This window comes from Sturnira hondurensis, unplaced genomic scaffold, assembly GCF_014824575.4.
Source record: "Sturnira hondurensis isolate 20B ecotype Veracruz unplaced genomic scaffold, ASM1482457v3 Scaffold0006413, whole genome shotgun sequence".
NCBI lineage: Eukaryota > Metazoa > Chordata > Mammalia > Chiroptera > Phyllostomidae > Sturnira > Sturnira hondurensis.
Genome location: NW_028079044.1, coordinates 43,512,949 through 43,538,985, shown reverse-complemented (window position 1 = coordinate 43,538,985; position 26,037 = coordinate 43,512,949). Strand labels below are relative to the sequence as shown.

Below are 26,037 nucleotides of genomic sequence, written 5' to 3'. Positions count from 1 at the left end.
TGTCTTCCATACTTTTTATCCCCAGATAGTGTTCAGAAGTTCTTGGGTCTCCCTGAGGCAGCCCTCCTCCACTCCTCCCCGTGTACCATGGCTTCACTGCTTTCAGGGCTCTGCCTCCCTTTGTGTGTGAACATCTGCATCAGAGCCTGGGGGGCTCCATACCTTTTCCTGTGTTCAGATACAGGAGGTGCCCTAAACCACTCACAAGTCCTTTTTGACTTCACATTTGTGTTCCATACAATTAAAACTATCAAACAGTATGGCCTCCAAATAAGGGAGCTTTGCTTTTCATCAGAAAATGAGTTCCCCCTTCTACCGCTTTAAGTCATCCTTTTTAAGGGGAAGGAATATACATTTTAACTATTAAATACATGAAATAGCACAGCCACATGAAGAGTAACTGTGAAAGATAAAATTAGCTATTGACATTTAATTGTACAAGAAATTGCTTCATTTTCCTTTCTAGAAGACTCAGTAAATACCAAGCTTTGGCAAAGAATTGCATAAATTCTTTTTACCAATATGTTAAGGCAGATTTTTCATCTTCACGTCCTACTTTGGTAAAGTATTCCAAAAATTCTTATATGAGTGACCTAATGTAGCTCTACCAGTTTGAATAGTTTATGGCTATTGTTGAAAACCATGTGAAATTAATACTTTTATGCATATGAAATATAAATATGAACAATATTTTGAAAATAATCCTCGGACATTATTTTGTGCTAGATATGTTTTTCAGTACAGTTGGATGTCATCCTACCAGATGTAATGACTTTGAAAAGAATAACCCCGATCTTTACTTTGTGGAATTGCTCAATCTTGCTGAAAACAACAAGGGGAAGGTTGTAGCAATAGGGGAGTGTGGTCTTGGTAAGTGCCAGTCTAGCCCAGTTAGAGTGACTTTGAAAATAATTGATTTGCTCTTTGTAAGTCTTGAGTAATTATTGGTTCTTTTTTGTTGTTTGTTTTTTGAAGATTTTGACCGACTACAGTTTTGTCCCAAAGATACCCAGCTCAAGTAAGGAAATTTGTTGACTTTAGAAATCATTGTTAAGTTTTAAGAGTGTTTTTTTTTAATTGCTTTTATCAAATGTGAAGTTAGACTAAGTATCAAGATTTTATGTTTTTCCCATTGTAAATCAAAGGTTAACTGAAACAAATTCCATGCATGTAATTCCTAAGAGATGGAAGGATAGTTCCCTGATTAAATAACCATCTAGTTAGATTGTAATAGTAGAAATAAGGGGTGTGTTTTCTATAGTAGAGACTGTTGCTTTTTATTGCCTTAATAAATGCATTCCTCTATGAACCACTCCAATGAAGTGAATCAGATTCATTGGGGGGGGGTGCATAATTTAAGAGGAAAGGATATCAAGGAGAGACAGGATCAATCACCAAAGCTAGAAGAACTTACTTGACTAGTTGGGCATTGGTTGGAGCTCGAAGTTCTGGTTCCAGGTTTGCCACGTTGTGTATGTGTTGTGATCTTGGACAAGGTCCTGCCCACCTCCGCCACCGGCTCTTGTGCTGTGCTAGGGTGGTTTTGAGGATCTAATGGTGTGTGGCACTTAAAAAACCTTTTCATAAAGGTATTCTGAAATATTCAGGGCTACTGTGTGATTTTCATTTTGCTCGAAAATGGAGTATTTCCATCTTTGCGCTCTGTAACAGGTCCTTATATTTAGTTTGTACGAAATCCTGCTTTTTGCTCAGTAATTTCTTAGACAGCGGCGCATAGAAAACAGTACAAGGTTCTGCCTGGCTTCTCATGAATGAGTTGACCTCTGCTGCTGGTGCTCAGCCAGCTCGCAGAGCAAGGGGCCAACCGTGTACCTTCCACCACAGACACACGGTGCAGGGAAGGGATCCCGCAGCTTATAGGAGTGCCTGTGTCACTTGCTGAGGTTTGTGAAGCTAGTGAAAAGGAATTATTTGGGGGACTATCCCCTATACCTCTAAACTTGAACTTTATAGCTCTTAACTTCTAGCAGTCAGTAGTAAAGTGCTACCTAAATTACCTATTAGTTATAATCATTTCTGAAAAACGTGTCATCTCAGAAAACGAAGTGTCCCTTTCCAGATGTGTGTGGTAAAAGCTGTGGCCAAGCCTGATTTATTCGAAATGTCTGAATTTGCGATTTCTGTCCTATAATTTCTAGGGAAATCCCCTTAACTAAAAAAAATCATTTGACAATTATTTTTCTTGTGCTAAAACAAAATTTTTAACAAAATCTTATGCATTATGCAGATATTTTGAAAAACAATTTGAATTGTCAGAACAGACAAAATTACCAATGTTTCTTCACTGTCGAAACTCACATGCTGAATTTTTGGGTGAGTTAAAGCTAAAATATTTAGAATTTGTTTTGCAGAAATCTAGCTATTTGCTGAAAGTTCTGTTTTTAATTCACAGATATAATGAAGAGAAATAGAGATCGGTGTGTGGGTGGAGTAGTAAGTATAAGAGGTGTTTTTAAGATGCTGCACAAAAGCTTCTTGGTTATTAAGGTCGGCCTCTGATTCAGGTGTCAGCAATAAAATTATTAAGACTCATATGAAGGACATGTAAACTTGTTACTTTGTTCAAAGCACAACAATGAGTACAGAATTTTGTTCACAAGAAACCCATGAATGTACGCATTTTATTATAACAGTGTGGTAATTTTTCTCTGCCTCTTCTATATCAGCCATTCTTAAATTTGGGCAAAATAAAACTAGTTTTAATAATACTTGAAAATATTTGACACCCATTTCAGGTTTGCCGTCCTAATTTCTTGTCAACACTACTGCCACCTTTAGAGACTCAGTCTCTCTTTAGTAATTCACTTCTGTTTTAGACACTTCTCCTATATGGTCATTTCAGTCATTAATCTTGAGGCATTTCCCTTAAATGTTATGCCCACCACTGAACTCAAGTATCCATCCATATCAGTGATTTTTAATCATTTTGGGGTCATGGACTCCTTTGAGAGTCTGCCTCAGAAAAATGCTGAAATATATAAATTTTCATACAGAATTTCAGCAGACTCACTGGTCTCCAGGAAAAACCCCTGCTATCCAGGTATATAAAATCACATATCTGTACTTTCCAATTAAGGAAAGAGGAAATAGCACCGTGCCCTAATTATATACCCACATTGCATTGCTTTGACAGTGTCACATTGATCTCGAGTTTTTAGCCTCCTCTCATACGTACTAGTGATGTGCACGCTTTTTCAGTTTCTGGAGTGTTAAGTGTTCCGTGCACACTTGCAGCTGTGGTTTACTGACACACCAACTGCCCTTTAGGAACAGCGTGGTGGAATTGAGAAAGGCTTTCATTAATGCTCTTGGTGTTGCTGGTGGCACCTCCAACCTTCAGGCTCTGTCTCTCAGCCCATTTGCTTTATTTCTAAATGAGAATTTATTTGGATGATTGGAATAGTTGGAATAGTTACTGGAAGTCTTTTGGAATAGTTATTGGATAATTCTCTAATAGTTAAAAAATTAACAGCAATAACAAATCAAACTTAATGTTTGACTTTTATTAAAGGGACTGCCAAATAAAGAATTAATAACTAATTTTTTGAAATGGTTTATGAAGAGTCACATTTAAAATTATTTCACTATTATTGGAGAATGTTTTCTAGTCAGCTGGAAATGTTGAGGATAAAACCAAAACCCTTTTGGGCTGTTGTGCAAGAGTTTTGTTTGTTGAAAAACATGTTATCCTTCATGTGTTCAGACTCTAGGCTCAGTACTAGTGTGCTGTCACTGCTTAGGTAGAGTGTGGTGGTGGTTGCCTCGTGGTTTTGATCACATAAGTACATCCAAACTATGGAAACTGAGCCTTAACCCCTACATCTTTGAAAGACAAAAACACCGTCTCAAAAAAAATTTTTTTTGGCCTACTGAGCGGGTATTATTGACTGTATAACAATTTACATTGTTTTAGCAACATTCTCACAACCTCTTTATAAACTGGCTTCAAATTTGCTTCTTAAAAGTCATTTCTACTAAGCACTATCCTATAACAGAAACACTGAACATTTAAAATATTTTTAAAGTGGTTTTATAGCATTTCCAACTTTTTCTTATGCTTTTGCCTAAGAATGCAGCTCTCTAGGGCAGTCCACCTTCCTGGAGATGTAACCATGATGTGTGCATGCAGTGATGGGGAGGGGGTGGGGAGGTGGCCCACAGCCACAAAGACAGAAATTTTAGGTGGCCAACTAATCCTTGCCTCATGTCATTGGAGATGACGACAGGTTGCGATTGTGAACACTGATTTGAAAAATTTTAGGGGCCACCACATATGAAATCTGTGATCCAAAACCCCTAGCGCACCTACGTTCTTGCTTAGAAAAGCTTGTAAATTGTACTTAGGATTTTAAAGGAAGAGTCCTAAATGATACCTGTATGTCTGTAGGTGCATTCATTTGATGGTACCAAGGAAGCAGCAGCTGCTTTGATTGACTTGGATCTCTATATAGGACTTAATGGTTGGTAGGTTCCTGTTTTTTGTTTAATATAAAAGTTAAAAAAACCGATTCTTTAACTTGTCTTACAGTGAATTGCTGATAATGATATAAAATTTATTAAAGTTATTTTGCATTGACCTTGGCCTGAGAATTTCAGTAATTATGTAAGAAATTAAGTAGCACTATTACACGTTTAAGCTCGAACATTTAAAACTACTACCTTGTATCCCAGCAGTGGAACGTAATTTGGGGTTGGGCTCAGCAGCTGGCTTTCTCTGGCACTGCAGTTTATTTTCAGGGTATTTTGTCCCAAACATACCTGTTCACAGCACTGTGTGTGCATGCACGCATATGCATGTGTATACAAGCACACAGTGTCTGACCATGGGGGAAAGGTCATACTATGATATAATCATCATCTCTGTAGGCCAAGTAACTGAGGCTTGGAGGAGCTAAGAAACAGCTATAAAGTATAGTAACTCCAAGTGTGAGGACTTTCGTGGCCTGGCTCCTCACCCAGTGATCTTTCTGCTGTTGCACCAAACTAAAACCTCACGTACCCAATACAGGTCCATTTTCTTCCAAATTTAGTGAACCTCCACCAGTGTCATTTTTACAGGATGTCAGTGTAGCTCATTAAATAAATTGCAAAATAGTATAAGATTGCTTTCCCTCATTAGTTTTTCATTTCCTTAAAATAATTTTTCTGATACTACTTTTTACTAAAATTTTAGGAAATAGAATCATGAAATTATCTGTCTACTATACAGTTCAGACTTACTAAATGTCCTACATGTACTTTCCAAATTTTGAGTTGATTAATTTGTCAATATGCAAAGGAATATATGAGTAAGTTCAGTTAGTACTAAGAGGCTTGAAACAGTCTCTCTAGCATGTCTTCTCCTAAGTTGACTTTTCCAAAGGCAACCACATTGCTGTTTATCACCTTATTTCTAAGTAATATGGATTGCAGTTATTAATTCATCTCCTTTTTCTATTCTTATAAGGTATATGAGCATTTAAGTTCACATCCCATACTGTCCCCCAACCTGCATTGTTGTCCATAGTCCTCTCAGGGTAGTTATTTCAGAATTTTGTGGTTATATGCATATTCAATATTTCATTATTGACGATTGAACCACGTGGTGTACCACTTTTTGACTCTCCTGGAGTGAATTTCCTCATACTTCTATTTTATTTGAGTGTCTTCAAAACTTTAAACCTTCTCACACTTTCCAACAACTCAAATGCTTTTATATTTTGCCACGTGAGGAGACCTACCTAGATAGTCCAGTAGTTCCATCCCTTCCAGACCCTTCCATCTTTCTGCTTGCTTGGACTGGAATCTTTTCTGTGATAGAACTATTTTTCTATCCCATGTATTCATTTTGTTTTGATTGAGCGTGTGTTTGAAAGTAACATATTCTCTTCCTCCCTCTTGAAAGTGCGCTTGGATAGTAGATTTTAAAAAAAAAACAACTTCCATCTGATATTTTTCTGCAGCATCTTCTCATCTCTTTAAAGAATTATGGTTCCTTAAAGTTATTTTCAGTATACCAAAAAATGCTCTGAGTTCCTTTTTCTGGTCAATCTCATAATGCAGGCTTTCTTTAAATGTCAGGCAGTTCTTCCCTGTATATAATAAAAGTTATAAAAAAACAACTGTCGTTTGGAATCCCAGTGGTGAGATAGCCCATCAACTGGCAGGCCAGTCAGGTGGCCACCTGATGTTCTCACCAGGGATCCCTCAATGTCATCTTGAAATCTTCTGCCAGGTGGGTTCAGTTCCTTCGGAGAAGATGCTCTGATCCCTGGGGAAGAGTAGGGTGGAGATTTGTAAACGTGCCTGTGTGGTTAAGCAGGGCGGGGTTGCAGAGGCTCCCCCTGTGCAGGCAGCCTCCACGTCCATTTCCACATCTCAGTCCTGCTGTGCTTGTTCTCCAGTCCAGTGTCTGACTGAAGTTTTCCAGACTGTATACTTCTCTCCCTCCCTTCGCCCTCACCCACAGGTGGGGACGAAAGTCATTGTCTCTGCACCAGTTCACCGGAGGGTAGTCTAGGAGTCCCATCTTTTGTCACTCCAACTCTTCAAACAACTCCCCTTTTCAATCCCCTGCCTCATCCCAGCCTTTACCTAGTTTTTCCAGTTCTTAGAACTTTCTTGGGTGAAACTTGTTGCAGTATCTTTCTGCAGGCACATAGCACTTAAGTTGCTAAACTGGTGAATACAGCTTATTTACTATTTCTCCACCCACTTTCCGTATTTTAATTAGGGGGTTAGCAATATCTCCTAGTTTCATCAAAAATGGTGTTTCTTTTTTTCCTTGTTATTTTGGATGGCTTTCGGGGGTGGGGTGGGTAGAATGCCTTTTATTCTACCCTGTTGAACCATAAGTCTGCTATTTCAAATGTTTCTAACCTATCTTGAGTTTATAAAGGTTTAGCTTTTCCTCCCCTACATTAACATAGTATTAATGGATTAGTCATTTGTCTAATCAAAGTCAATATTTCTGTTCTTGTTTTGAAATTTATTATAGTCTTAATTTGAGTCTCTGGTATGGTCATTTATACTCTCTGTCACAAAGTCCGTGGTTTCTAATTAAATTAGAAAAAGGGCAAATTTAAAGTTAAGAAATAGAAGCAGAGTTGTTCTTCAAATGGGAAACCTTTTAAGTAAGTACACTGGTTTCGATTAAAAATATTTCTTCGGATACTATTTATTTTGGTATTTAGACCAGTTTTTACAGATTGCCAGGATTGTAAAATCAAATTAATATGAGACTAACAACAGGAAAAAATCTTCAAACTTATTATGTAGGTATATATGGGAGTTCCAAAGAGTATGAGACCAGAGGCAGTTGAGGCTTATATTGCCCTCTTTAGCTAAGGACAAGGGTGGGGGGGTTGTGGTTTGGGATTTCAAAGGGAGGAAGGCAATTCAAAGGGAAACAAAAAAGCAAATGTTTGGTTAACAAATGTTTGTTGGGCCATCTTTAACAATGGGGACACTGAGGATATTGATCGAATGGGCCTTGTGCTTAGGTTCATCTCTATCACAGTTCAGACTATAGTTATAACCACCTGTCCCTCACTGGAGCAGGTCCTCTATCTAAATTCTCTTAGGCAGTCGGGGTGGGGGAGGGGCGGGGGTCAGACGTTTTTTGTGTTTTTCTTAAAAGTAACGAGCTTAAAATAATATCCCAAAAAGGATATTTTGGGGTGGCAAACCTTGCTTCCCCTCAATATGGAGCATGTTCATATATTTTAGAAAATATATTGACAAAATACATTACATGGACTGAAAATAAGAATTTTTTTTTCTAGAGAACACTAAGGCTGGTACTTATGGCAGACTGCACAAACATCTCCTGCCCGTTCTAAAACCTACTAAAATAAAATAACAGATACTCAAAAAGAAAAACCTATAAAAACAAACAAAGTCAGTTTTGCTAATAGAGAAATGTTCTGTAGATTTCTGGAAGACAGCTGAAACTGGAAGAGAGAGCTTACACTATTCCACTCTGAGTTATATAAATTACTCAGAGGAAGTGAATTCTTTTTTAAAAGTTAAGTTTTAGACTCATAGAAAGCTCTTGCATCCACTGAAGGCAAGATCTGGTTGGAATAGATCTTAATTGGATTCTGGAAGGAAAATGACAAGGAGACAGTTCTGAGATGTCCTGAAGGAAAGGACAGCAGGCAGAGCGCAGAAGGAAGAGACAGGAGGAGGTTAACAGCTGCAGGGTCAGCTAACAAGAATGCTCACATTCCTGTATGTTGTCAGTGGAATTTTGGATTAACTGCCTGATGGCTATTTCCACGATTATCTAAAAAGAGAGACTAGCCAGGCACCACAGAACCCCAGCAGCCTCTGCTTGAACTTTCCAATCTGTTGCCCACAGCCAGTCCCAGGACCATAGATTTTCTCCCTGGCAGACTCAGAGCCTGTCCCAGAGCTGGCTCTGCTTCACCTCCTCCCACCCCTTATCTATAGACAACAAAAACAAGTTACGTGCCCCTCCCAACTGTAAAATTGCTCAGCTACTCCAGGACAGTTAAGTTGCCTTTTCCCACGATTGGACTTCATACCCCAGGACCTGGTCTTTTTCTTGCTAGCAAGGGCCTAACAGTCTTGTTTAAAAAGACTTTCAGCCTTGGGTTAAACTTTAACAATAGGAACGTACAGATACAATGGTATACTGCCTCTGTAGCCTACCAAAGTTTATTTTGGGATTTTGAGTTTTCTGATCTGTCTCAGACAAATTTATAATGTGGAAAGTTATTCTTCATTAAATGTACCTTTCATTTTTATATATTATCTTTTTTTAAGCTCACTGAAAACTGAGGCTAATTTGGAAGTTTTGAAGTCAATACCTAGTGAAAAATTAATGATTGAGACTGGTAAGTTAGTTTTTAGAACTCTCTCATTAAAATATGCCAAAAAAGAGCTAAAGAAAATTGAACAAATATTTTATTTTAAAATGGCACACTCAGCCCCAATAATTACACTCTTTAGAAAACCTTTGGTATTGTTATCAGTTGATGGGAAAACACTTATGCAAGTGATGTTTAAAGTCTGACAAAGCCTAGGCACTTAAAAGATGTCAGTAACTACGGTTATGAATATTTTATTAAACAAGGAGTCTTAGTAAGCATTTTACCTCAGGGTTTCAAAAACTGTGTTTACACAATGTCATATTTGCAATGGCCGAATTTTACAGTACTTTTAAAGTGCATAAATTTAAATCAAATTGGTTCAAAGAATTTTTTTAATAATATTGCCTTTTAAAATAAAATTAGAAGCTAAAATTTTTATCTGTACCATGGAACTCAAGGATCTCTTGATAGACCCGGACTTAAGGCTGAGCAATTCTGAAGAAATCGGGTTTATTTTCTTGGGGACTAAAGAAGACTAAATTAGCTCATTAAAAGTAGTGTTTATAGAATGTGTGAGCTATTGTAATTCTTAATTAAGGAACTACATTAGTGAATAATCCCAGTATTCAAAGCCACTGTTTCATATTCAGTAGAGGCTATATAGAAATTTGTTTTACCTAAATGTTTCGTGTCACATTTGTATTTCTTTTAGCTGTCGGTCTTTTTTTAAAGCATGTCATAGACCAGCAATAATGTTAGCCAGGGGTCGGGGCTATAAAAGCAAGTCTTACAAAAACATTTAAGAATCTGTACAGTTCTCAAGATTTTATTAATTGTGCTTTTGTTAGATTTTTTTCTGTTGCTTTTTGCCGTACTTGAAGCTGAATTATGGCTTTTATTTTAGAGGTTATATATTGATTTGGTTATGTTCACTTAAAAAAACAATTCAAAAAGTTAAATTTCTGAAGATACTTCTATTTGCTAACTCTAGATGCACCTTGGTGTGGAGTCAAAAGTACACATGCTGGTTCAAAATATGTAAAAACTTCATTTCCTACCAAAAAGAAATGGGAAAATGGACACTGTTTGAAAGACAGAAATGAACCCTGCCATATAATGTAAGTATTTTGTTTTTGTGGTCTTCCCAGAACATTAATATCAACCACCAAATGGCACCTAACAAAATGAACTCAAGGGGTAGAAAATTGGGTGAAGTCCAAATGAAGTTCAGATCAAGCACCATTTTAATGAAGTGATTTGGAGGGATTTGCACCTGAATTTTATTTCAGCCTGTCTGTTCATATCCTCTCTACTTCAGATGGTTTTTACTGCTGCAGTGAAAACTTCATGTAATTTTGGTCATTTGTCATTTCATAGGAGGGAAAAGATCTTAATGCTTTCCATCTATGGAAACCCCTTAACTGGTTTAAGTTCTGTTCTCATGCAGCTTCCCTGCTGATGGTTATAAAAATGCAGTCTTAGCATTTAGTGTCTGCACTTGAAATGATTTGACAACCTGAGGAAACCGAAGAAATAACATGAGAGGATTTCCTTTTCCAACTAAAAAAAGGGTAGAATTTTATTTCCTAAAAAAACTAACTTAGAATCACTTTTTAAAATGATAGTGTATAGCACATATGAAAAGAGGGACCTATTACTCATCTGTCAAGGAACTGGAGACAATAACTCAGAAACAGTTTGTTATATCACTTTAATGGGAACACCATCTAATTTCTTTTGTTTGCACAAACCCATAATTTAAATCTAGAATGCATCAGTCTACTATGGTTTACCAATTTAGTCAGTTGGATGTATGTATAACACATTCATAAAATTACTACTGAATTTTACTTTTAAACTGTAATAATTCCTTCTGTATGCATCATCTACTTTTCAGTCATTTTTAAAAAGGTAAGAGTATGAAGCAAGCAAGATCTAAAGTCAGTAGGCAGAAATGTGAATTACTCTACAAAGACATATTGGGAAGATTTTTTTTATGTTATTAAATGTGCTGGTGTTGGCAAAGACTTTAAAACTCGATGTTTTAAAACTGAGGGATGAATATATATAAATTCTGCTAGGTAAAGAATCAATTGTAATTTTTATGAAAGGTATGACTTGCAAATTCAGTCAGGACACAGTATTTCTGAGTAACTCTTTGGGCATTTAAGAGGACACTAGAGACAAGAAACTGGTATTTATCCAGCAGCCAGCTTAGAGAGGAAGTAGTTGCTAACATTTTCTATACTGCCTTAATGTCAAGCTGTTAACTTTAGCTCCATATTTGCAAGACAAGATGTTAAGGTGTTTCTAAGTGCAGACAGTTAAGAACTAAAAACGCTCTATTACCAACTACAATCATGAATATTCGTTCTGAGTAGGTAGAACTTGGGAAAAACAACATCTGTAAACTGAAGTCTAAACCACATTTCAAAAATACACAAGTCTTAATTACTCATTAGCAAGTTGAAATTCCTACTTACAAAGTCATTTTAATCTACTTCCATCTATTAAGTTTAATTATTTGTATAGAAATCTTCCTTCTAAATAAATTTCTCAAAAATCATTTTGGAGCTCTTGCTATGTCATTTTACTGAGGCTTCATAGAAGAATCAAGACAGTCCTGCCCTCATCCATCCACCAGAGGAGGTACAGACACTTTGGATAAGGCATTAAATGAGCCAGACAAGAATCCCTTCCCTCTGGAACAAATGAGCGTGTGAAAAGTATATTTCCAGATGGTAGTGCTGTTATAGAAGTATGAGTATGTGACTGGAACTATAGGACATAGCAACTGCCTGCCCTGAAGGGAAGTAAGGTGACATTTCAACTGTTTACTGACTGGGAGTTAAGCCAGACTACACAAACACTCTGAACAAAGGTAGACTGCAGGAGGGCGTGGCTGCTCTGCTCCTGGGGAACAGTGAGTTTAGTGTGGCAGAAAGTAGGGTGCACAGGTCAAGTGATCAAGTTTGGAATGGGAGAGTAAGGTCAGAATGTGCGGGCTCTTGTGTGCAAATCTTAGTAGTTTAGATTTTTTCGGGACTGAAAGGATTTTAAGCAGGAAAATGGCAGCTTTTGCCCTGGCTGGTGTAGCTCAGTGTTGAGTGTTGGGGCCTGCAAAACAAACGATCGCGGTTCAATTCCCAGTCAGGGCACATGCCTGGGTTGTGGGCCAGTTCCCAGCAGGGGATGTGTAAGAGGCAACCATACATCAATATTTCTCTCCCTCCCCTTCCCCTCTAAAGAAAATGGCAGCTTTTTTTTTTTTTTTTTAAAGCTGTAAGTGGTATTAGTGTGGAGGACTGCAAGGGAGAAGGATGTAAGGAGTCATTGATTTTGCACAATATTATACATGTAAATTCTGAGTCCAGATAGTGAAATCAAGGAAGATTCTGTAGTTTATGAAGAAATTGGATCTTTAGTGTCAATTTAAATGTTAACAGATTTACTTTTAAGCATATCTTGTCAGATAACAAAAATTAGCATAGTTCATTTAGTATACAGATTAAGCAAGCCTTTTAGTGTTAACTTTTATAGAATAAAAAGTTCCAGTTAATCTTTAATTTCCACCTCCAATACCTATAGGTGATTTATATAAAGGTAACAAAAATTAGGACAAAGACTACTTAAAAGTTTAGTTTTGACTTAGAACTTTCTAATTATGTATAAAATTCTGTCTATAAGAATTCTCAAAAACATTACTGATAATTACCATTCTATATAGAGAAACTGAAAGATTAACAATCTGGGTTATTCTTTCCACTTTGGGAGGTAGGGGGAGTACAGAGAGCGCCTGCCCAGCCCCACTCAACGCTGCCTCCCCGTAACACATATTGTTCCAAGTAAATAACTTCTAAGTTCCTTGGCTGTCATTGTGCTGGTGATCAGATGGCAATTTCTTGCTATCCTTTAGTAACCAGTTCTCTAAGCAGTGGCTTTCAGGCTTTGACACATTACACGTGTACTGTACATACATAAATACAACCCAAACAGAAATGAAATAGTACTGCCCTACAGTGTACCTTTCCTTTCAGTTTTTAAAAAGCTTGTCATGACCCAGTAGTGGATATGTAACAACTCAGTTTTAAGGACTGATTTCCACTGGGTTAATTGTGGTACACATAATATAGGCTGGTTTTATAATTTGCAACTGTTTTTTTTCTCTAGTTATATGCAAGACTACCCTAGAAATCTGTATCTAATTACCCAATTTAAAATATCCTAACAGTTATCGGCCTAGCAGTTAAAATTTCCAGCACTTTCTGATAGTGCTGAAAATTGTAATACCTGCTGAAGCTTATTAAAGGTACTAGTATCAACCTTTATGTGGAAAAATAATACCTGTAAAACAGAAATATGTATATAGCAATCTAAACTGTTTTTGTTTTGTTTTAGTCAAATACTGGAGATAATGTCAGCAGTAAGAGATGAGGATCCAGTGGAATTAGCCAACACACTATATAACAATACCATAAAATTATTTTTTCCTGACATGTAATTGGTATATCCTCCATTTTCCATCATGTATGTAAAATTGCATGGTAAAACTTAGTGAAAGTCTCAATAAAGGAATTCTCTGGGAGTTGTCCATAAAGAAGTATTATATATCACTGCACACCATCCCCTTATTTTTTTCCATAAAATCAGGATTTTTTTTAGCTTCAAAGAATAAACACCACCAAATGTTTCATTTTATAATTTCTTTTAAAAGTCCAAAAGGACGATTTTTATGTCATTGCTGCAAACACAGAATGGCTAACAAATACACTGATTTTTACATCAAAATTAAACATATTCTGGTTCATGCCAGATACAAGTTGATAGGAGCCTGTTTCTCAACTCACACAATCTCCAAGTCTGGACTTTCAAATTCAGCTCAACTACAGTGCTACACTAAAACTTCAAAGGCTTGATCACTTCTGGCAACCTACTTTTCCCTTAGTTTATAAAATTACTTTATTTCCTTGATTTTGTGGTTTTCTCTGATTTGCATTTGCATTCTCCCACCCATCTTAAAGAAACACTAGGGGCCAGAGTTAGATGAATTATACACTTTCATTGAGGAATCTTTGGCACAGTTGGCGCACCATATTATCATTACATCTATTAAAAAGCTATTTGTTCAAATTTTGTCATAAAAATGTGAAAACATTTTATTCTATGTACAATAATGTACACAAATTTAAATAGGTCACCAAAGAGACCAGAAGTAATTAAAGAGGTATATTTACAGTAGCACATCACAGTAAACGGAAAACCATTCACAGATTCAACACTGATACTGTTTTTGTGCTTGGTTACACACTGATGTGAAGCGTATTAACTCCATTTTGGATGAACTGAAATTTAAAAACCTCAATGATTAGTAAATGCTCTTTTAATCAGTGTCCTCATTAAATTCTTCAGCTGCTGTATCTGTGTGCTGAATCACTCCATTTCTTTCTCTTTGAACATCATCGTCACAATCTGTACTGTCATCCTCATTCAATTCCCTGTCAGATTCAGCAGCAGCCTCTCTTGCAGCTTCCTCTGGATTTTCATCCGGTGCAATAAATCCACTGTTGTTAGGTATGTCTGAATTATTCTTGGTATCTTCGATGTATACTTTTTGATGGCACATTGGACAAGTATCTTGAATGTACAGCCATTTCCGAAGGCAAAGTGCATGAAAATAGTGATTACACCGTGTGACACGAGCAGATGATGCAAACTCTTGATAGCAGATTGCACAGACATCACCTATTCCTCGTAAGTTGCTCCCTTTTACTTCAGGAAGTGAATTAATTTTCTTAACAGCAGTCCTACGATTCATAAATGTCTTCCAGCCATTTTTTGCTTGTAAGTAGATGTTAAAATACGCATGTAGACACATCATAAAAGCCCGAATTTTACTTCCAGATTCAAACATCATAGTATAAGCCCCGTTTCCAAACATTACTACTCCAAATATGAATTCAATAATATTGCCTGTTGAACGAACATAGTAGACATAATCATCAAGCTTTTCCCAGAGGACATTATAGTAGCCGTCAATCATGAATAGCGTATAAACAGTGAGAGAAACGATTACTTTTAGGCAGAGTTCCACACAAAATGCTGTAACTGCAAACAACCATGTGTTTAGTTCATAACGATGCCAAAGAACACGGCCGAGTGAAAAAGGAAGAATAAATAGGCAGGCAGAGACAAAGAGCACAGGAAAATGTCTACGGAAAGATGACACGTGCGAGGCACTGAGAGACATTAATACAGGGTCTGTCATTCCGTGGATGAAGTGCAGGACTGCAGTAAACAAAAGGCACATGTTTCTACTCAAGCGAATAAGTCTCTCTTCTGGCCTTAGCCCACTTAAACCAGTCTGAAGAGCCAAAATAAAAAATAAAACAGGTGCTACAAAGCCAAGCCGCCTGTCATCGTCTTCTGTTGATCCAATAAAGGCCAATATTCCAAGGCCCAAATAATGGGCTACTGAGGAAATTACAGCACTCATGCCCAGGACAGTTAGTGTAGAATCACATCCACTAATGATAAGATTGCTAATGAGGTCCCAGAAATCATCCCAAGAAATAAAGAAGGAATCAGTTTCATTTGCCATCCTTAAAATGTACATTAACACTGTAGCCTGAGCTGTAATTCTTGTTAGCCAAAATACTCTCAGTATATCTGGGAAACGAATCCTCTTCCATGTGTCCTCCATTAGTAACTGTAATCCATAAATTCGATACATGTGCCTTACTAAAAGATAAACATAGCGTGTAGAATAATAAAACCACTTAAGTTTCATTGCCAAGACAAGCACTGTGTTTAATATAAGAATCAGGGAAGAAGTAAAAACTAATCTTTCTCGGATGTGTAATGGTAGCTCTGTGATTAAGCCTATTACAGGAACCAAGAGATCCAAAATAATTAATTGTGAATAGATGGAATGAATTTGGAATAGCGTGCCATATCCAATTCCAAGTGTTAGCTGTAGAACAATGAGTGCCATCCACAGTGAGGGCCCTTTCCGAGGAAGCAGCTCAATTCCAAAAGCTGATGTGTTGTAGGCACCATAGAAGTCAATGTGCAAAGAAGCATAATAATTTACCAACACTGAGGTTGCAGCTAACAGAAAGGCTGCACTGTACGTGTAAAACTTGAAAAGTGATCGCTGTGACAGTATCAGAACAATACTGGATAAAAATATACCTAGAAAAAAGAAAAAAAAGGTCATTTGAATGAAACATTTTTAATAATATTTACCCTTTAAGAGTTAGTCCTCCTATAATAGGAAATATGAACATCTTCAAAATTATAAACATTAAGCCTCAAGACAAGGCTTAAAGGCCCTAAAAGGTTTTGTAAAAGTCAGTTCAACAAGACAGGAAAACAGTTCTTAGAATCTTACTAGAATTCTAGTTTCCAAAGGAATTCAAGTCGCGCCATATTCCCACGCACCAATTACTAAATTACCTTCAAGATAAGTTTGGAGTGATACATACATCTTAACAAGTTTTAAAATCTTTAAAGAACATGTCAGTAATTCCATTACAAAAACATCAGAATTAAAAATAACCAAAGTGGTAAACATTTGTTCCTACTAAATTTTAAAATTCTTTTCTTAAAAAATGTTCTCTAGAAAATTAAGTTTTAAGTTTTATACTTACACCTTATTCCTCCTTGTCCACAAACTGAAATGCTGGCTCTTATTTTTCCCGCTTCTTAAATTTGAGCATTTTCCCCTGGGTCCAAATTCAATTTTGCTTTTTTCTCTACATTTTTCCTTGCACATTTCAGAAATGTTCTCCTAGTTCCCTTTTTCCTATACTTTTCCTATTCTTCAAATAGCTCTTTATTCTTCAAATTATAAAAGTAACATTCAGAAAACAAAAAATTTTAAAAGTGATAATAATTCCTCCCCCTCCCTAGTCCAAACTTAACCAATGTGTGGTCTGATGTGTATCTAGTACACCATCTTTCTTTGTGCTCTGACAAATTTTTAAGTTTGGTTAATTATCCAAGGTTTCAACATGGAAACGACATCCAAACATCCCTCTAGTATCACTGCTACATTACAACTGCAATACTCAAAATTTCTAAAACCTAACTCACCTCAAAAGGCTCTTCCTTGTGATTTCCAATTTCAGTTAAAGGTACCATTACTGTTTTCTTAACAGCACCTTCCAGCCCTGCACCCTCAAACTTGACAATTAGTCACCAAATTCTACTAACATCTATTATCTCCCTTTTTTCAGTGACACCAACCTGTTAGTCTCTAAAAGTTCATTTTGTCCAAATCCATCTACAAGTCATCACCAGTATGATTTTCTTCATTTTTCTGCTCAAAATACTGCAGCAGTTCTGAAATTACTATAAACCAAAATCTACATTTCTTGTCCCAGCAATCAAGGATCCAATTACAGTACTCCTCCTCTCAAGACACATACCAAAGCTCCGGACGTCTTCCCCAAGCACAACTCTTCTGTGCTCTAACTGCAGCTGTGTGATATTTTCTCTGCTTGGCATGATGGCCCCACCAACTGCCCAGTCCCTGACTGGTCAAACCCCATCCATCTTATAAACTCACTTTCTCTGACAGTGCCTGTTCTGTCAGCCCACCTGCAGAATCTGGGTGAACTGAATTACCGAATACTCATATACTACCTGCTATTGTAGTTATGAGCATGTCCTTGATAGCAAGCAAGAATCCTACCTTGTACGTCTATGGATCCCAAAATATTTTGTAGAAAATAAATGTAATGTTTCCACTTATTGGGGAACTAAATGTTTCTTGTTGAATTCTGGATTATGTTTTTAAAGGCAAAGTACAGCACACTTGGAAAATGAAATTTATAAACAGGTAAGACAAAGGTATGGAAACTGAAATTTATAAACAGATAAGACAAAGGTAAACCAAATCTTTGAAGTACAGAAAAAGTGACAAACACATCAAATTGAATATCCATCCATCCACTTATTTCAGCATGTAATCAAAAAAGATCATATTACAGTGGAGGCATTTCATAATCCATTACATGTAAAAAAAAAGTGCCTCAAAAAAATGACTATTCCCATGAACTTAAAATTCATCCTGTGCCAATTTGGCAGGTCATTTGTGACAAAGAGAACAAAGGACACAGTCACCTAAGATACATAAATTTCTGCATAAAAACCATCTGACTGATTTCCAGAGCAAGCTGGCCACTAATAATCTCCCAAAGCGCTGATAGCTGTAGGCCCTTTCAGTAGAAAATGAGTTTTTTAGTAGAATTAGAATAGCTTATTTTCTCTACATAGGAAAACAATCTATTTTTTCTGCAACAAAACAATCTAAAATAAGTCAAAATCACAGTAACTTCTACTTTATACTAATTAAAAGGGAGAAAGTCAAGCAGGGACTGTAAATTATTTTTATCAACTTGCCATTCACCAGTGGATATTTATTTGTGAATGAATATTCATGAACTTTGTTGTAATTTATAACCAGTTCTTTTTATTCTAATAGCTTTGCTCCCTCAAGCTTGTTTTGACACACAAATGAAGGAATGAATGATTTGGGTTTTAGAAATATATCTGGAGAAAAAGTGCCATTTTGCTTTATGCAAATATAACAAGGAAAGAAAAGAGGAGGCTGTAATAGACAAATAATGTAGTGAGACTACAATTGCAAAGTTCAAATGTGTCCTAGCAAGTAACAACCTGATACTACTATTTCTCGACTAAAATCATAGCCTCAAGATATGGTTAAACGACCAACCGTTTCAAGAACAGTATAAAAGTTTAATTCTTACGCAAAGTTTGCATGTACATGGGGTTCTTAAGTTTTTCTTTCATATGGAATGCAGAAAGAATCAGCTCTCATTTTACAGGGAGAATAAAAAAGTCGACTTCCCATATAACAAAGTCTCAACTTGTTCCCTCTCTCCTGGCCTTTAGGGACTACAGACCTAGGAAAACTAAGCCCAGGGATAATGGTTCTTACTAGTACTTGAGAGTTACCTGCCTAAGTAATCAAAGCTATGTATAGTTCATGCTTTATAAAGAAAAACCATCTTAGGACACTGGAGAATAGGATTAACTGAAATCACAACTCAGGGATCCAATTTTCCAGTGATCAGTTTCACTTAAGTTTCTGCGGTAGGAAAAAAAACAGGTATCAATCAATTCAGGAGCTTTGAAGCTATATCAGGGCCTTTACAATTTGGACTACCAAAAATAAGCAAACAAAAACAAACAGTAATCCCCTAACATACTACACAGCAAAGTGTTTAACTCTTTTATGTGGAAAGTCTATTGAGACCCTAACCTTTTCTGAAAATTTAGAACTAAAGTGAAAAGGAAACATGGCCTAGTACCTACAACTCTCCTGCTACCTTCAATACCTTTAAAACATAACCTAAAGCAAGCTGTGGAAGAACATTTCAATGCTGTACAGAATAAAGATGGGGCCCAGAAATAAATGTTAGGACTACCTTTCTTCCAAGGGAGCCCCAGCAAATTAAATGCAAGACCAAGTAAAATATTTAAATGGTCATCTGTAGGCATACTAGATAAACTATAGCATAAAGAAAATTATTCTATCAAACTCATTTTAGGTTAAAAAAGGGTATGTTCAGTTCCTTGGTAAGATAAGACTAAACTCTTGTTTGTAAACTAAGATTTTAAGCATGTTTTTATTTTAAAAAATATACAAACATGATTTTTGAAGTCAATCCCTACTAATAGTAAATGAAGAATAAACCAAGCTTTACATAAACAAACATTCATAAACTCATATTCTTTTTTGCTTTTTATTCAAAGAGGATCCTACTTAATGGGTTTTCTTGTTGCTTTTTTACCTTTTAAAAATTTGCATTTCTGATTACTTATCAAGGAGAGTATCTTCCAAATTACTGACCATTAATGTTCCTTTGAATTGCCAGTTTCTTTGCCCATTTATGGACTTGGTTTCCTTTAATGAATCATAAACATATAAAAAATATTGTGACTACAAATTGTCAGTTATCTGTAATGCAAACATCTTCTACAGGTGTGTGGCTAGTCTTTTCACTTTTCTGATTAATAGAGGTTTTTTATTTTAATATCGCTGAATTTATCAATATTTTACAGATTTGCTTTTATATATTTTAAAAGATCTTTTCCCTTACTCTAAGGTTAAAAAAATGTTCTCCCATATTTTCTTCTAAAAATGTTTAAGTTATGCTTTTCACATCTAGGTATTAATCCACTTAGAACTGTTTATATATTGACATGAGGTAGGGATCCAGTATCACTTTTATTTTTTCCTATGTGAATGACTAAATGCCCACTAATTGAATAGTCTGTATTTACCTCAACATACTTCAGTCCACCTCTGAAACACACCAAGTTTCTATATTTACGTGGGTAATCTATTTCTGGGCTTCTATTCTGTGCTATTGGTCTATTTTGTGTATCCCAGTGGTTCTCAACCAGGACCTTAATCCCTTTCTCCCCACCAGGAGTCAGCTGGCAATATCTAGAAACATTTCTGGCAATTTCAGCTGGGGGAAGTAGGGTGCTACTGGTGCTACTCTAATGAGTAGCAGACAAGGATGCTGTTAGAAATCCTACAATTTGCCCTGGTCAGGTGTCTCAATTGGTTGGAGCATCATCCTGCACACCAGAAGGTTCAGGGTTCGATTCCTGGTCAGGGCACATACCCAGGTTCAGATTCGGTCCCTGTGAAGGTGGCAACCTATTGGTGTTTTTCCCTTCCTCTCTCTCTAAAGGCAATAAAAACATATCCTTGGATGAGGAGGAACCCCCCCCCCACACACACAAATTCTACAATTCACAGAACAGCCCCAACCCAAACCCCCCAAAACAATTACTTGTCCAAAATGTCAATAGTGTTACTGCTCAGAACACCTAGTCTATCCTTATGCAGTCATAATTGCAACTGCTTCACTTTGTTTCTTCACATCGCTGATTTTCTGAGTTCTTTCTACAGCACTATAACTACATCTCATTCTTTTCAACAACTTTATTTTATGGCTAAATGGAATACAAAAACAGATTCCCTTTTAATAGACCTTAACAATTTGTTGTTTTGTTATTACCAACAATGCTGCAATGAATATCCTTGCCCACAGTCTTTGTACATTATATCTTTAGGTCAAATTCTTAGAAATGAAATGTGTCAAAAGGAATATGATGAATTTCAGTTGATAGTGCCAGGTGGCTTTGCACAGAAGTGACAGCCTACCAAAACTGTAACTTGAATTGTTTCCCATAGCTTTGGCAAACTAGTTTCTATTCGACTTTGAACTCTTCACCAGTCTAAGAAGTACAGTTTTGTTTTGATTGTATTTATTTAATCATAAATGAGGCCAACTGATCATCTATATTTCATTTATTGTGAACCATTTACACCCTGGGCCCATTTTTCTCTGGAAGTATAAGCTTCTCTTATTGACGGAGTAAAACTTTCACAATCTCATCTGATGCAGATATTTTTGTTTCAATGTGCTATTTTAAAGAATTTTTTAAAAAGTTTTGTCATAACAGTTTTCCATTTATTAAAATTTCCCTTGTAATTTCTGGATTTTATTTTATGCTTAGAAAGGACTTTCCACTTCAAGAATTATCATTATATGAGTAATGCTATTAATACAAACTCCTGTGCTTGCATTTTCTGCCTTGGAATCAGATTTGCTAATTCAGCGTTATGCTGCACTGGACTGCACTTCATTTAGCACTTAACACCTCCTAAGAATACTAAGAATAGCTTAACATTCTTAAATATTCTATATATTGTGATATTTTATTTTGGATCTCCAAATAAATGAGGTGCTTTATTTTTTAACTCGTTGAAATTCTAACATTAGTTTGATGCCAAATGACAGTACAGTTTTAATACTTTATTGTAGCAGAGGGGAAGTGCATTCTTTAGATGCCCATTTTTAAAAAAGATTTTTTTTATTTATTTTTAGAGACGGGGAAGGGAAGGAGGGAAGACACGTTAATGTGTGTGGTTGCCTCTGAGGCGCCCCGTACTGGGGACCTGGCCCACAACGCAGAGGTGTGCCCTGACTGGGAATCCAACCAGTAACCTTTTGGTTCACAGGCCTGTGCTCCTCAATCCACTGAGCCATACCAGCAGATGCCCATTTTTGTATCACGTTGAAGAAATAGGTCAGACTGCCAAGTTTTGAGATTTATATACAATAGTATATAAATTATAAAAAAGTCTACAATGGAAAATAACCAGGTAGAACAATTAATTTTAACTATCCTTTGGTATTTTTTACACAAAACCTGTCACTTTAAAAAAACAGAGGATGACTCACTGAATGGGCCTTAAAATGCTTAAGACACCTGCTTTCATTCCGGATGAATTTTTTAGCACCAAAGGCAGTTTTTTAAAAACTTTACCACTTACAAATGTGAAAATTAATAATTATACACATAATGTAAGGAACATCCAGGTGACAGATTTGGAAATTTTTTTTGTATTTTTGATGAAGTCTTATTCAGAGAATATTTTGAGAGCAAAATTTCAAATAAATAGCACCAACATTTCACTGATGCCTTCAAAAGACCAAAACATCTGTTAACAGTGTGGTTTTAATTGAAGTATTAAGAATTTTTTTAAAAAAGCTAGCAAGCTTACTATAGCAAACACTTAAATAGCCCTTACTAGGTCCCAGGTACTACGGGCTTATATCCTATTTCTTTTACTGTCCCGAACACCCTGTGAGAGAGCTATGATTACTTTAAAAAGGTAAAGACCTTTAAAAAGGCCCATCTTTAAAAAGGTACAGATCCCTGACCAGTGTGGCATTGTCCCACAAAGCAAAAGGTCATGGGTTCCATTCCTGGTCAAGGCACATAACTGGGTTGCCAGTTCGGTCCCCAGTCAACCCTGTATTGACTTCTCTCTCACAAAGATGGTTCTCTCCCTATTATTCCCTCTCTCTAAAAATAAGTAAGTAAAATCTTAAAAAATTAAAAAATAAAAAGGTACCAATGAGGCCCTGGCTGGTGTGGCTCGGTGACAGGAACATCATCCAGTAGGCCTAGACCAAAAGGTCGCCTGTTTGATGCACGCAGAGGATAACCAACCCATGTTTCTCTCTCTCCACCCCCTTCCTTCTCTAAAATCATTAAACATATTTTTAAAAAATAAGCATTGAAAGAGTACAAAAAATACCAGATTACTTTGTTCAGTGTTCTTAAACCACAAATTATTTGACTATGGAAAATACTCCTTTTCCCTAAAGCTCCCTTGCCCGAAGCTCAACTCTGAGAACCACTGCATTTAAAAGTCTGTTATCTTCTGTTCTCTCTTTTGTTTCGGGGGAGGTGGGGCAGGGTTGGCAGTCTGTCAGTCTAATTTATGGTCATGATGAATGATTTCTTTTTTTTAAAGATTTTATTAATTTTTAGGGAAAGGGGAAGGAAGGGAGAAAGAGAGAGAAACATCAATCCACACCTCTCACTGCCCTCAACCCAACAACCTAGGACTCAGCCTGCAACCCAGGCACGTGCCCTGACCAGGAACTGAACCAGCAACTCTTCACTCTGGGATGACACCCAATCCATTGACCCATGCTGGTCACTGCACATGAGTGACTTCTGACTGACAGGAATAAAATACCCTCTCAAGAGCCCCGCTACTTCTTTATGTTTCAGTTATTATTAAGAATAATCTTTATTATTTTTGTGACCACACATTTGAAAGATTTGTCCAAGGTAACAAATACAATAGGCAGGGTGTTTCAAGTGAGGTTCCAAATCAAAATCACATCTACTGAGTAGTCAGGTGGCTTGTTCAGCCAACAGCCCGATTCTTACTAATTTTATTTTAACATTAACCCATGGCTGTCAGAATTAAATAAAATATGTTAAGTATAAAAGATTAAAGCTAATTCTTTTTCAATTGAAGTAGAACCGACACAGTATTATATACCATGACATAATACTATATTAGGAGCACAACACATTAGTTTCAGGAGTTTGATATTTGCGTACATTACAAAAATCACACAGCTCCATTTGTGCCCCAGCTGAGGGCAATACACTTTTACAGCAGTGTGTAGGGGTGGCTGGTGTGAGGCAGCTGGAGGGTTGCTGATAGGCCAGCCCTGTGCTAAAGAACAGCTTGTGCGCATCTGCTGGTTTTCAGATCTAGCGTGTGCTCATCACTATACCATGCCGTATCTGGACTGAAGCTGTACTGGGGAGGAAAGTGGACCACCACTGATGTCAGGAGATTTTTAAGCCTGGGCTCTGGCAACCACTAGATATTTGTTATCTAACAAAAGCAAAACATAACCTCTATGACCCTCAGTATTCTCATTTGCAAAATGAGAATAACACCACCCACCTCTGAGATTTTTGAAGGTTAAATATTAGGTCAGGTAATACTACTAAAAATGCTTCGCAAAAGCATAGTACCAAGCATGTAAAACATTGCTATTTACTGCTAAGAACAAAACATCACCACGATTCTTTTGTCAGAACTAAGCAGCAACAGATGGCTCCTAATTCACAAAGGCCTGGTAAGGACCTCAGTGTCAGCAGCCCTCAGAACCACTGCAAAGCACTAGCCTATTAAAAACTTTATTACTTCATCAACAAAATTTGCCAAGTTTCAACCACTTAAAAATTCTTTTACAATAAATGCTTCTCATTCTGGTGATGCAAGTGAAGATGGGGAGTGAAAACAAGATGCTTTCAACACTCCAGATACAACAAAAACTGATTTTCAGAAGATTTTCGGAAAAGTCTCATCACTCTAGCCACGTTTTTTCTTTAAATACCTCTACTGCATTCATGGAAAATTGTAGGACTCGTTATAAATATCGCCTTCGTTATGAAGATTTGGGGCAATGGTTTCAAGGCCTGGACGTTTGAAACCCTGTCTCTCTCGGTTTGGGGGTGTCATTTACCGCAGACACTTCACCATCATGGGGACCCCGTGGATACAGTAGTGACAACACGCGCGTACTCTGCATTTTGGAAAGAAGGAAACTGAGGCCCAGGCCTTAGCAAGATAGGGCCAAGGTCACACACAGACAGGGGCGAGCAGAGTGGCTGTTTTCCCAGGGCTGTCGCATGGGACGAATGAGCCAGCGCTCATTCCCCAGGAGAGGCAGGCAGAGCCGCAAGCTCGCACATCCAGGCTTCCTCCCCACCTGTCCTCAGGTGCAAAAAGGAACAGGGGCCGACTGGCTGGGAGCGCGGCTCTGGGGTCATCTCGGAGGCTGGTGTCACATCCTCCCCCCTCCCCCGCCCAGCCCGCAAGGACGCCCCTGGGGGACGAACCTGGTTCTCCCTAATACACACGCACACACAGCCTCTCGCAAAGCACACGCTCTCGCACACAGTCATCTCACACGCGGCCTCAGTCTCTCATTCTCGCAGTCTCACACTATCACTCCCACTCTCACACATCCTGTCACACACATACACACAATCTCTCACACTTTCTCACTCTGACATACACTCACACACAAAACCCACGGCCTGAGCGCGGCTGCCCGCTCCCTGAGGCACGTCTCCGCCAGCAGAGCCTTCCCGGGGTGCAGGCCACCCCCTCGCCCTTACCCAGAAGCCGGAGGAAGATCTGGACCCCGATGCTGAACCGGCTTTGGCTGGAATCGTAGTAGGAGTTGAAGATGGCGTCGATGATGTAGAGGCAGGGCACGCGGAGCGCCACTTCGAGCGCCGCCCAAACCCGCTGACGGGCCATCCGCACCTGCTGCTGCGGGGGCCCCACCGCCGCCATAAGCAGCTGCCACCCGGGGCTGGGCGGGCCCTGGAGGGCCGCACGGAGCAGGACCTGGGACGGCGGCCAGGGGCGGGGCCGAGGCGGCCGACTCCGCCCCCCCTACTGTGTCTCTCTCACGGCCCGCCCCGCCGCCCACTCGCGTCTCGAGCTGGAGCAGGCGGCGGCGGGGGCTGAGGAAGCGGCGGCGGCTTCCGCAGGCCTCTGGGTGTCGGTGTTTCGTCTGGCTAAGGTCCGGCTCCTCCTCCTTTCACCGCTTCCCCCGCCCGCGGAGCCACCATCTTGACCTCGCCCGCGGGCTTCGGCCGTTGCTGCTGGCGTTGCAAAGCTGAGAGGCTGCGCTCGCGGTCACGCGAGATCGCGGAGACGGCGTCGCTGCCGCGTCATAAGCCGGAGCTAGGACGCTCCCCATGTCGTCATCACGTACGGCGTAGCAAACGTCTCAAAGCGTCGCCATGGTTTCCG

The 26,037-nt window shown here is 38.1% G+C and overlaps 2 protein-coding genes across 14 annotated transcripts in view; one reads left to right on the top strand and one right to left on the bottom strand.

The window, feature by feature from the left end:
- The window catches only part of TATDN1 (TatD DNase domain containing 1), a 25,707-nt gene extending 11,796 nt beyond the window's left edge, over positions 1–13,911 (top strand). For 3 of the 13 annotated variants that reach the window (XM_037048506.1, XM_037048514.1, XM_037048513.1), the window contains 8 exons: positions 727–870; positions 976–1,018; positions 2,249–2,334; positions 2,414–2,454; positions 4,409–4,485; positions 8,791–8,861; positions 9,829–9,955; positions 13,236–13,911. In XM_037048506.1, coding sequence (XP_036904401.1) covers positions 727–870; positions 976–1,018; positions 2,249–2,334; positions 2,414–2,454; positions 4,409–4,485; positions 8,791–8,861; positions 9,829–9,955; positions 13,236–13,338 — 692 coding nt within the window. In that variant the 3' untranslated portion in view covers positions 13,339–13,911. Of the gene's footprint in view, positions 1–726; positions 871–975; positions 1,019–2,248; positions 2,335–2,413; positions 3,028–4,408; positions 4,486–8,790; positions 8,862–9,828; positions 9,956–11,352; positions 12,022–12,117; positions 12,195–13,235 lie in introns of those variants that run through there. The other 10 variants (XM_037048508.1, XM_037048511.1, XM_037048507.1 and 7 more) reach the window with 10 other exon arrangements.
- RNF139 (ring finger protein 139) lies at positions 13,787–26,037 on the bottom strand. Its single transcript, XM_037048504.1, has 2 exons — positions 25,392–26,037; positions 13,787–16,028 (listed from the first exon to the last, which is right to left on the bottom strand). The coding sequence occupies exons 1-2, from the start codon at positions 25,570–25,572 to the stop codon at positions 14,218–14,220; spliced, it is 1,992 nt and encodes a 663-aa protein (XP_036904399.1). The 5' UTR covers positions 25,573–26,037; the 3' UTR covers positions 13,787–14,217.